Here is a 12,500-nt window from a genome sequence, read left to right as displayed (position 1 = left end):
AGGTTTGGAAACTCTACATAGAAAATTAAATCATCAGGCATGCCAGTAATTCTCAATTCCAATTTCTTTTCTATTTAGAAGAAAAAATCACTACATGTAATTGTCACCACACAAACACTTCTTGCTGTTAATAACCCCACAGGTGCTGATTCTGACCCTCAAGAAGTGCTTCCCAAATGTGCTGCGTTACTCCATCTGCATCCTGATGGTTTTTGCTGGTTACTGCCTATGTGGCTGGCTCGTGCTTGGACCTTACCATCTCAAGGTGGGGAAGTTAAAACAAGACTCTTCTGACCCACACTAATGTTGTTAGGAATATAAGGACTTGATTTGTTTTGGTGATCATAATTATAGCATATTTTTTCCATATTAAGGGAAAAAAATATATATATATGTATACACATATATTTTGTACATATTTGGAGAATCAGATAGTTTTCTTTACTTTAGAAAAGACACTGTGTTTATAATCTTTCAATTTCTACAACTCCATCTCCATTCCCTTTTGCCTCTCTTATTGTCAATCTCTATTCTCTTAATCTCTCTATTCCATACAGTTCCGTTCGTTCTCATCAACAATGGAGTGCCTGTACTCACTCATCAACGGAGATGACATGTTTGCCACTTTCTCGTCAACGTCGGGCAAGGACCCTGTCGTCTGGTGGTTTTCACGCATCTACTTGTACTCGTTCATCTCTCTCTTCATCTATGTAATTCTGTCGCTCTTCATTGCCATCATCATGGATGCTTATGAGACCATTAAGGTGAGAGAGAGCATGAGGTCATTATTGTATTTACATTTTATCATTTTGGCCTATAGGTAATTTGTATTTGGTTGTATGACTTTTTTTAATATCTGTTATATGTATTTTTATATACGTTTTCATTATTTATTGACCTTAACCCGCCCCTTCCTCTGGCTCCCTCCCAGAAATACTATGATGATGGCTTCCCTGAGTCAGATTTAATGGCATTTGTGAATGAGTGCACAGAGGAGCCCACCAGCGGTGTCTTCTATGATGACAGCGACCGCACTATCCACGATGTCATCAACTCAATTTGCTGCTGTGGCCAAGAGTGAGTATTGTGGTACTTTGCTGATTATGAAAAGTGATATTTAAGAAAGGTGATTTTTTTTACTTATTGTTTTTATCATTTTCCTTCTCTTATTTGCTCCCCATACAGAAGAAGAAGTGACACCCAAGAGTATGAACCTCTGATCACATAACAAGAGTGCGTGCGCTGATGTGCTTGCGTACGTGTGTCTACAATACCAAGCCATGTTCTCAGCATTCTTGGTTGGAATTCACACCATAAGAGATTTCAGGAATCATGCGTTCATTGTTGTCCTCCCCATCCCTTTCCATCTGACTGTCTCTGGCTTTGAACCCTTCCCCTGTCCCTTCTCCTTCCCCTTCCCCTTCCCCTTTCCCCCTTCCCCCTTCCCCCTTCCCCCTTCCCCCTTCCCCCTTCCCCCTTCCCCCTTCCCCTCCCCCCTCCTCTCCAGTTCCCACCTTTCCCTCTTCTTGTCTGTACCTTAGAAAACCTTCAACCTTTCTTATTGTTATTTTGTGATTATATTTATTATTACAACTGCTACTGCTAATACCATCATTTAACATTTTTCTTTATTTGCCCTGATGATAAGTCAGGTGTGATATGCTGTCATTCCAGCTTTTATATAGACAGTTTTTGCACTGTGCTTGGTCAAAATAATATACTACTGATGTTATTTTTGTATCAATTTTCTATATCATTTCTAGGCTTAGTTTCTGATGGTTATTATATATATGCTTTATATTCATTCATATATTGAATTTTTTATGACAAATATTAATGGTAAAAGAATTCAGTTATAATGATAAAGATGGAATGAATATACTCACTCAGACCCACTTTTTCCTCTTGGATTCTTTAAAAGGGACACATTATTACTTTTGCAGTCATAGTCTCTACCCACTTCTCACAAATTTGTGCATAATTATGACATATACCAAAAGTTATGAACCCATTCTGAATGATTTTCTGAGAGCATCTCTTCCTAGCACTGAATCTCGTTGATAACCCTAGTTATAAACATCATTGGCAGCACCGAGTCACTCGCATTAACTCTTAGTGTGAGAAATTGTAAATTATTGTTTTTCTCCTTTCTTTATTCTTTGTTCTTTTAGTTGTGTGTTTTTTCAAACTACCTTGGCTAGTATGTTTCTCCTTTTTTATAGGGATTATTGGACTAGTCAATCTCTCTTTATTTACTCTCATTTTATGTTTTGATTTTAACCCAAATGATCTAACCGGCAGTTTCTGATACCGTCAGCACAGGCTAAAAATTAGTGGGTTGGGGAAGATGTTTTCTCTGCCCCCAGGCAGCACAGACTTGCCTAATGAATATTTTCCCTTAAAACTATCACAAAACAAGGGATTAGGCTGATTCAGGAAAGCTGAAGCACTGGAACTAGTGCTGTTACAGTCTTAATACTGTCAGCAGTCCCCAATGTTGTGTCATGTGCGCATTGACGCCCGTCCTTTAGGCCTAATTGAAGCCGTTGTGTGTCATGACACCTATCCGCAATGGGTTAAAGAATAGTTTTGTTTCTCTGATTTGTAGAATTGGATTAGATGATTTGACAATTGTGCTTCACATGAAAGGATGAAAGAAAATAAAAAATAGTTTTGGCATGTCTTTAAAGTTCTGTATTTTGCAAAGATGAAAACTTTAGTTTCCAGAACAGATTGGGAGAGACAACCAACTAGAAGAATGGCTTGTCAATTAGTAATTAGTACATACCATACTTACCAATATTCCAGCACTTACCAATAATTCAGCATTCTTCAAGCCATGGGTTAAACCTTATATTTAGTGATTAGATTTGAATGTTCTATTTTAAAATCATATTTCATCTTAAGAAGAAGTTGTGTGCAATTGGCATTTTTTACTTTTATTTACTTCCAAAATTGTGAATGCTTTGCAGCAAAATGTTATCAAATCAAAAGGCATTCATAAAATCTTTACACAATTCAGGCTTTCTCTCTGTATACGATCATCATGCCAAAGACCATGTGACTAGCAGCTCATTATGCTGTGTCTCTGTAGTTTTGAGTTTTGAAATTTGTTTCTCTTTGGGGGCTTTTGAGGTTTTTATCTTCTCTTTCCTATATGCACATTTGGAGCTTTTGGTGTATAATACTATTTTTCCTTTGGGTGCTTTAGGAATCTCTTTCCTTTGGACAAAGTTAGGCCTTTACTGAATACTTACTATTTTTCCTAAGTTATTACGGTAACATTTGTTTGGTCAGGTACCCCATGTAATTTTCCACTAATTACTTTATGAATCATGTGATATATTTGTCACAAAGTAAAACTGCTGGGTGTGGCTGATATTTTTGGTTTTATGAATAAAAAAATCAAATGGAAATAAATTTGAAGGGGAATATAGTTTACGTGTTAGCCCACATTTTTGAAGTGTTGTTAACGTATAGAGAATAATGCTCAGGTCTTGTTAGTTTCTTGATTTTAGTCTTTATTATTACACTTTTCTTCTGTGTAAGTGTTAGTGTTATATGTGAATCACCCACTTATTATTATTTCATTTTTATATATCTGTATCATTTGTATATTTCATGTCATTGAACAATATGTTTGTAAATATTTGCTTGCATTAGAACACCACTGAAACGATTATATAAAGTTGATGTATAAATGCATGCTAATGTGTACATGTACTGATTATTAACTCAAAGTGTGTTGTGTGAGTTAGCTTTCCTAAAAACAATAAATAGGAGGCCTGGAATTAGATATTGTATTTGTCTGTCAAATTAATTACAACAGGTATGGAATGAAAAGTATTGCTACTAGTAGAAAACAGACCACAGATGATTAAACAACAGACTTAAAAACAAGAAGTGCAAACAGGCAGAAAGATTGAATGATAGCACAGGTGGCTCTTTGATTTGGAAGTATTTTTATAGAGTGTGGTGTCCATATTTGTCAGCAGTGAACCAGGAGACGGGTATAGTTATATAGATGTATTTTTGATTATTCCCCATACAAATCATCATGTATGACCAGGGATCTTAACCTCTTTCGAGTCATGAACACTTTTGAGAGTCTGTTGAAAGTTATGGATCTCCTCCCGAGAAAAATGCACATAAACACAATATTGCATGCAATGAATATTCTTTATAATAGTAAAAAATGATTGTTTTGTATACTGTATGATATACAGAAAGGTAAGTAAATAAAAAAGGAAATAGTCTCAACAATGATATTCTCTTGAGTACAAAAATACAAATGTTAATTTTTAACTGACCTTCATAAACCCCCCTGGAACCCATCAAGAAAACCAATGTTAAGAACCCCTGGTGTAAGACAAGGAAAAGGAAAGATATATTAATTTTCCTTCATTTGTGATGTAATCTCTTGTAGCTAAGTTAGGGTTTAGTAAAGATTTATATTCTATGGAAAGTATGCCTGTCTTTCGCAAGAAATAGACGGGATGACAGTAAGTATTGTATGATTTGAGCAACATTGTTTGATTTATTGCTCAAGTACTGAAGCTTTGATTTAATTACCGTCTTATAGGAAGGGAACAAAGATTATAGATTTTTTCTCAAAATACTGTGAATTCAGGGCAACATCTTTGTGATTTTATATATATTTTTTTGTTAGGATGTATATTATGATAATTTCAAAGTGACCTTTCTATTTTTATTTTTTTTCTCATAGAAAATCAAAAGTTTTTGTAATCATATGTAAAAGTCCATATATTTACAACTAAGACTTGTTTCATGAAATAGGCTAGTAATTACTGATATTAATGCAGGTTTATCATAATATATATATATATAGAGGCTTTCAAAGACATAATTTTATACAGTCCAAAGAAAATATTTTGGTTTACTTTTTAGTTATTTTTAAGGCTACTGTTATTCCCATTATTGAACTATTATATTTACCCATTTTATGACATACTTATATATTGCATACTACAATAACTTTTTCAGAATCCTTCATCATAACCATGACCGTCTTGCCACAGATTCATCCCTATCATCATCATCATTATCATCATCATAACAGTTGATTAAGCTGATAACTAAGACAGATTATACCATACACTGAAGCAGTCATAATAGTTTAAAATGTGCTTGCCATGTTGTACAGTCAATTGTAAATATTACTGAAACATTTCTGTAACTGTTGGATGTCAAAGTGAGTATTTTGATGATGGCTGTCTGTATAATGATAAAAAAAAAATGCATGTCTAGAAGACTTGTGATACAATTAGTGTTGGGTGGGGATGGGATTAACCCAACAGGAAGGAGTCCGACTTACAGATGTGTACCGGCATTCAAAAGCCCAGTGAGGGCGGCACGTTGGGGGTATTGTGTGCCAGCCATTTCAATTTGATTTTAGCCTAATAATTCGAAGCCCCGGCATTTTTGGAATTCAAGGCTAGAATTCCCGTCGGGGAATGGGTTAACCCACACAGTGACGGGTGTACAGCAAGTGTACCGCCGCTAGTCAAAAAAGCCCAGTTGCCGGGCGGCACAGTATTGTGCAAGCCATTCAATGATTTAGGCCTAATAAATTCGAACGGCCCGCAGTTTGGACATTTCAAGCTAGAATTCCCCTTCCACGGTGTGACCCCCGACGGAATGGGTTAAGATGTAAATTTTATTTTTATAGATTTTTTTTAAAGATTTTTTTTTTTTTTTTTTTTTTTTCTTGCTTTGTTGAAGAATGTATTTCTTCTCTTGTAATTTATTCATTTTATTTGCACTAAGACCTTTCTTAGAGTATTTATTCCAAATGTCTTATTTTATTTTATTTTATTTTTCTTTAATAGGAATATTCGTTTTCTTCCATTTCCCTTTTTGATCCCCTTGCCAGTCTTTCTTAGAATAATCTTCGTAATTGATTATAAGAAGGGCTAAAAGAGCGATGTAATTTTTGAAATTTATCATGCCTTTTTTAGCATGATTTTTTTTCTTTATTACTTTCTCCACCTTTACCTTCACACTCTTCTCATCTTCCTCCTCCTTTACTCATTTGATTATTAATTATTTGAAGGTATTAATTTTGACACACAACAGACAAAGAAAATACTCTGGAAGAAATTATTGACTGGAAATGAATATAAGCTCTTCTTGTATTAAAAGAAATAGTATCATGTATAATTACATATACTAATGTGTTTGAAAATACATTATGTAGAGTGTATTACTCCTGTTTGTAAATAAATTGAAAAAATATATCATGTTTGATTTTTAAACTGAATTTGTGTTATTAATATTACCTTGTATATCAGTATATATATATATATATATATATATATATAGTTGTTATATTATATATGTATATATATATATGTATATATATTTGTATTTAGTATATGTATATATATATGTATATGTATATATATATGTTATATATATATGAATATACATATATATATATATTATATATACACATACATAATTATAATATATATATCATACTTACATACATAACATACATATATATATTTTATACATACACACACGCATATATATACACATACTTACATACATACATACATACATACATACATACATACATACATACATACATACATACATACATACATACATACATATATACATACGTACATATATACATACGTACATACATACATACATACATATTATATATACATATACATACATATATATATACACATGTCAACCTACAGGCCCCTGCTATGTCCATGCAGCGTATATGTCTATTTGTCAAAAATATACAAAAAATTAAAACTATATTTAAGAGTGAAAGTTTTTAATTTTTATTGTATGGATTACAATAAAACAAACTTTCCTAGAGAAAGCATATTAATTAAGAAGATGATTCAGCATCATTGCATATTCTTTTGATTGTAAAGTAAATGACTATCATCAGCTGTAGATTTTCCCCTATGCTTTGATCTCCCTTTTATAAGTAGTCTCGCTCTACGTTTGAATCATAAACATATACAGAAGAAAAAGAAAAACTTTATTGGTATCTTTTCATGGTAAATGTAATTGTACTAAGAAGAAAAAAAGAAAGGAAATAAACTTCTTATATGAATTCCTCTTGTATAGACATATGAACAGAAAACTCAATTTTGAAGACCTGGAAATTTCTGAACTAAATTTCAGGATGCTTCGTTGCCTTGGTTTGGTTACAGCATTGCCAACTTTTCACAGTAATTTATAAGTTGTGTGACATTCTGATTACATTGATTGTACATATTTATATTATATTGATTGTACATATTCATATTATATTGATTATACATACTCAGATTATAATGATTACACTTGTTCAGATTATATTGAATAATAACTGTTTACTGTCCAGTGTCGCACTTTCAATCAATTATGTTTGTTGAGTAAGCTTTTGTGTGATGATTAGCAAAGAATGGTTCTTGTTTGGGAAGCAATGCTCAGAATTTTTACAATGATGATGATCTGTACTTAAAGAAGAGTTCGTTGAATTTAAGCTGCTGTCAAAGAAAAAAACAAAACAAAGAAAACACATTAAACTGCATGCCTTTTTATTTAGACTATGATTAACTCAATGTCCATCATTTATAATGACACAGAATGATTCTGAAGTAGTGAAATCAAATGGGAAATGAATCCTAATACCTCATGATGAACTAAAAAGAAAAGATCAAGAAAGAAGTACAGAAAGAAACAAAAATAAAGGGGAAAAATGAAATGCATGCTCAGACTTCCTCATATAATAATCCTGCTAACAAAAAAGAAAAAAAAAATCTAACATTTCTACAGAAGGAAAAGAATACATAGAACATGATCTATCTGTATCCTCCATTGCATTAAACAGTTGGGTTTGTAGACATGATATAAAATAATGGAATGTCACGGAGGGAAAAAAGATAACAGAATTGAACTAAATCTGCGCCGAAAATTATTCTACTGGAAGAGAAATATTACCTTAATATATAAAACCAATAAACAGTATGTACAAAATTCATAAATAACACCAGGAATCTGTAAACTTGTTACAAACACCATCTTTGCCATATTGGAATTGTAAAACTTCCAATGTATAATTGATAACAGAAAGATAACAGTTTGATATGAAAAAAAGAAAAATAATAAAATACCTAGGTTGAAAATCAATGCTTTTTATTAAGGGCTAAAAACAAGAAATAAAAAAATGCATAATTGTGCCTGTGATCAGAATAAACTATAATATATAGCTAACCATATTTATATATGTATATGTATATATATATTTACTTAGGAAATAAAAATGAACCTTAATAATTACCTAAAGAAAAATCAGAAATTTATGATTTGAAAACCATCATTTGTGTGAGCCAAGTCTCTCTCTCATAGTCTAGCTCTCAGGGACTAAACTAACAAACGAAAGTACTTAAAGGGGGAACAATTACCTAATGTTCTTTCTCTAGTTTTGCTTGTTGCAAGTATGATATTAATTTTTTTAGCACAATCCTTCGAGTGAGTGACATTCTATATATTCATAGTCATATATGTATATATATATATATATATATATATATATATATATATATATATATATATATATATATATATGTATGCATATGTATATATGTATGTATGTATATGTGTATATATGTATAATTATATATATATATATATACATATATATACATATATATTATATATATATATATACATATATATACATATATAGACATGTATACATGCATACATAAATACATATATATATATATATATATATATATAGAAACATAAATAACTAATCACTTATATATATATATAAATATATATAAATATAATATATATATATACATATATATATATATATATACATATATATACATATATAGACATGTATACATGCATACATAAATACATATATATATATACTGTAACAATTTAAAAAGTTAAAGCTACTTGGGGGAAAGAAAATAGTAAAAAAAAAGGGAAAAAATACATTATTACTTTCCTTAAGAGAAATAAAAACCAGATATACATAATACCATTTGGTGTATATTTTTTCTTAATCTGTCTCTGAGCAAAACACGTTTTTCTTTATTTTCTAAAATTAAAATTTGGATTTCAGACTTATCAGATAGAAAAAATAATATAAATCAAGGCCCTCCCTTTCCTTATCAATATAGAACAAGGAGTAAATAATTTCACAATAAAAGATCACAATAGAGTAATATAATATATAATGTGTTTATAAAATTAAAACCATGTGACAGTTACTGCACATCATATCTTTAAATACTAATATTGTTGCATTTTCTCAAAATAATTCTTAAGACAACTTTGCTTACTAATGTGGAAGAAAAGTTAGACATTGCACAATATAAAAGTGAAAATAGCAGGAGAAAGGGGTTTGCATTGTAACTCTAACAATCAATTCTGAATTGTTGCAATATCATTTAAAATCTGGCAGCATTTTATTGAAAGTAGAAAATCTGGTTTTCTTGCAATATCAAATTCTAAATTTTGAAGTGGGTGGTTTTACCAATGCATTGTGTATGTATACAAGTATATGTCTATGTGTAGGGGTGTTTTGTATGATTTATATGTATGTTATACCAATATCTTAAATATATTTATATATATTATATATTATATATAATATATATATAATATATATCATATAATATATATATAGTTATATAATATATATATATATATATATATATTATATATATATATATATATGAGGACAATGCATGTACATATACAGATAAACACAATAATATTTTTTCTTGCTGACTTACTATAGGGATATAATGAAATAGAAAAATCTCAACTTTCCTACAATAATAAAAAGCATTCATATTTTCCTAAAAATGTAATATAATCAACATCAGTCCTAACAATTCATTATCCTAACTCTCCCCGTGTCCTATTTGAGCCTGAGAGTCTTTTGTTTATTCATATTAGTCAACATAAGGGAGATGTATGACGTCAGCAAGTCGTCCATCTTGTAGCCGAGGGAAGTCTCGCAGAGCAGCTTGGAGCCCCGGACCAGGTTGCCGATCGTCATGTGGAAGTAGGTGTTGCCCGAAGACCAGTTGCTGATTCTGGTGAACGGGTTGGTCACCAGGATTTCCTGTTGCGGGGGGAAAAAGTATACGGAATTAACTATGATGGGAAAGTATTTGGAAATAATAGAGAATGGTAGGGATAGGAAAAGATTGGCTAGTTTTTTTTTCTCTTCCCTTCTTGTGAGAGATTTTACCTTCCTTTGTTTTTATATTTCAGAACAAACACCCCACCAAAAATAGTTAAGAAGATTATATTAATAATTTTTATATATTATATATAATATATTTTATATATATATATATATATATATATATATATATATATATATATAGAAGCGTAATCCTGAAATACATGAAAACCGACTGAAAGCCACCATCACCACCACATGACGTTTTCCTTAAATTAATTTACATAAAATAACTATACGACAAAAGATAATCGTTCCCTCCCATCACAGAAAAACCAACACCCCACAAAAGACTGAAAAGAAAGTCTCACCTTCGACACAGGATGTATGAGCGAGACGCCCTGTTTGTTGATGGCGATGAGGAGGTGCTCGGGGTAGTTGGGGTCCGTCGTCTGCTTGACCTCGAAGAACGCCGAGCCGAAGGTGGGCCAGCGGTAGATCACCTTCAGGAACGCGATCTTGGCTTCTTCGGGGCTCATGCCTGGCGGGGGAGAGGGGATTAGGCCAGGGTCATGGGGAGGAGAGAGGGAGGTGAGTGTGGTTGAGGGGGAAGGTAAGGGAGGTTAGTAAGGTTAAATGGGAGGAGAGTAGCGAGATTGCAGGAGAGGATGAGGGAAAGTTCGAGAGAGTGCGGAGAGGAAGATGATGAAGTTGGCGAAGAGAAAAGGAAAGAAAGAAGGGACAAAGAGAAATAGACGTATGAGGAAAGAACAAGACGAAGACGAGGGGATGAAGAGCGAACAAGAACGAATGGAAAGAAGACAGAAATGACTCAGAAGAATTACTTAAATAAACTAGCAGAAGATACAATACATCAATGTATAAAATAATATAATACCAAAATGTTAACAAAACTCCTCAATCCAACGTAGAAAATAATAAAATAAGATGAATATGTAAATAGTAAAAAAAAATATATAAAAAAATAAAAAAAGTAAATTAGTTTAATGAATTGTAACCAAAATAAGAAAGCATAAAGATGAGAGCTAATTACTGTGTTATATGTAAAACCGCAAACGACTGTTAAAATTAGCTTACAGATATGACTGACAAATACTGACTCAGAATTCAAGAAATTAAAAGAATTATTCGTTAAAAATCATACGTTCACAAATAAAAATAACCATAAAAAATGAAAACTAGATACCAAATAGAATAAATAATCTACACAGTAATAAGAAACTAGACACGTGAGAAAAATAAATATCACCAATATAACAGAAAAATCAAAAACTCAGAAGAATAAATCTAAATAATCAATAAACATTAAAAATAAATAAATTCACAAGTCACAATAAAAGGCCCGATATACAATTCCAAGTGCCACTCACCCGCATCATTGTTGTAATGCTGAACAATAACTCTCTTCCACTCGTTGGTGCTTTGTGCTTTGGCCAAGTCAGCTGGAATCAAGTCCCGCAGCATCGTTCTGGGGAGAGAGTAATGGTATTATTAATGATGATGATGATGATGATATTAATGATAGTAATGATGATAATGATGATGATGATGATGATGATAATAATAATTATTATAATAATGATAGTGATGATAATGATAAAAATAACTATATCAATTATCATAACAATAATAATGATAAAAATCATGGTAATAATGATAACATAGTATTAGTAATAATGCTATATTACCATTACAAAATAAAACCCCAGAACCTTTCCAAACATCCTCACTCACACATAACGAAGCCAAAAGACCAACAAGGGAAAGAAAACTCACGGAATATGTGCAAGTTCCTGCTTGCTCTCTCCAAACCGCACTCGGTACACGAGCGCGGCCAGGCGGGCAGCCTCGTCCTTCGTGCATCTGTGATAACCTGGGAGACACGATAATAAATGAGTATATGTATATATATGTGGGTATATATGAATGGATGAGTAAATAAATGGGTCAATGATGAATGGATGAATGAATGGGTAGATGTTGAAGGAACGAAAAATAGATGAAATTCAGTCAAGGAGAAGAATTTATGTGTGATGTACATATTTGCGTACTTTAACATGGTACTCTGTTCTTATAGATCTTCATAAATAGATAACGAATTTAAAAATATAAATTGATGATCCAAATTGAATGAAAATAAATTACAGGAAAATAATAAAAAAAAACAAAAAATAAATAAATCTGAACATATGAAACAATATATAAACATAAACACAAGAATATCAAACAAAAAAAGAAAAAAATAGCACTCTCTTGCCTCTAAGGAGTTTGGGAAGCTCCTGGTGGA

At 31.7% G+C, this 12,500-nt stretch overlaps 2 protein-coding genes across 9 annotated transcripts in view; one reads left to right on the top strand and one right to left on the bottom strand.

The window, feature by feature from the left end:
- LOC122248878 (mucolipin-3) overlaps positions 1-4,305 on the top strand; it is a 34,838-nt gene extending 30,533 nt beyond the window's left edge. For all 8 annotated transcript variants that reach the window (XM_043009232.2, XM_043009229.2, XM_043009233.2 and 5 more), the window contains 4 exons: positions 143-265; positions 558-764; positions 932-1,077; positions 1,186-4,305. In XM_043009232.2, coding sequence (XP_042865166.1) covers positions 143-265; positions 558-764; positions 932-1,077; positions 1,186-1,228 — 519 coding nt within the window. In that variant the 3' untranslated portion in view covers positions 1,229-4,305. The remainder of the gene's footprint in view (positions 1-142; positions 266-557; positions 765-931; positions 1,078-1,185) is intronic.
- A 5,406-nt stretch (positions 4,306-9,711) lies between these two features.
- ck (unconventional myosin-VIIa ck) overlaps positions 9,712-12,500 on the bottom strand; it is a 40,755-nt gene continuing 37,966 nt past the window's right edge. The window contains exons 32-36 of the mRNA XM_086551754.1: positions 12,471-12,500; positions 11,990-12,086; positions 11,584-11,681; positions 10,564-10,733; positions 9,712-10,129 (exon numbers count right to left, since the gene is read on the bottom strand). The exon at positions 12,471-12,500 is cut by the window's right edge and continues 99 nt beyond it. Coding sequence (XP_086407880.1) covers positions 9,923-10,129; positions 10,564-10,733; positions 11,584-11,681; positions 11,990-12,086; positions 12,471-12,500 — 602 coding nt within the window. The 3' untranslated portion in view covers positions 9,712-9,922. The remainder of the gene's footprint in view (positions 10,130-10,563; positions 10,734-11,583; positions 11,682-11,989; positions 12,087-12,470) is intronic.

The sequence above is a fragment of the Penaeus japonicus genome, unplaced genomic scaffold (genome assembly GCF_977035675.1).
Source record: "Penaeus japonicus unplaced genomic scaffold, GWHDUDI00000001_assembly GWHDUDI00000025, whole genome shotgun sequence".
In the NCBI taxonomy this organism is placed as follows: Eukaryota; Metazoa; Arthropoda; class Malacostraca; order Decapoda; family Penaeidae; genus Penaeus; species Penaeus japonicus.
The sequence above is the reverse complement of the archived record's forward strand: the minus strand, read 5'-3'. Positions and strand labels throughout refer to the sequence as shown.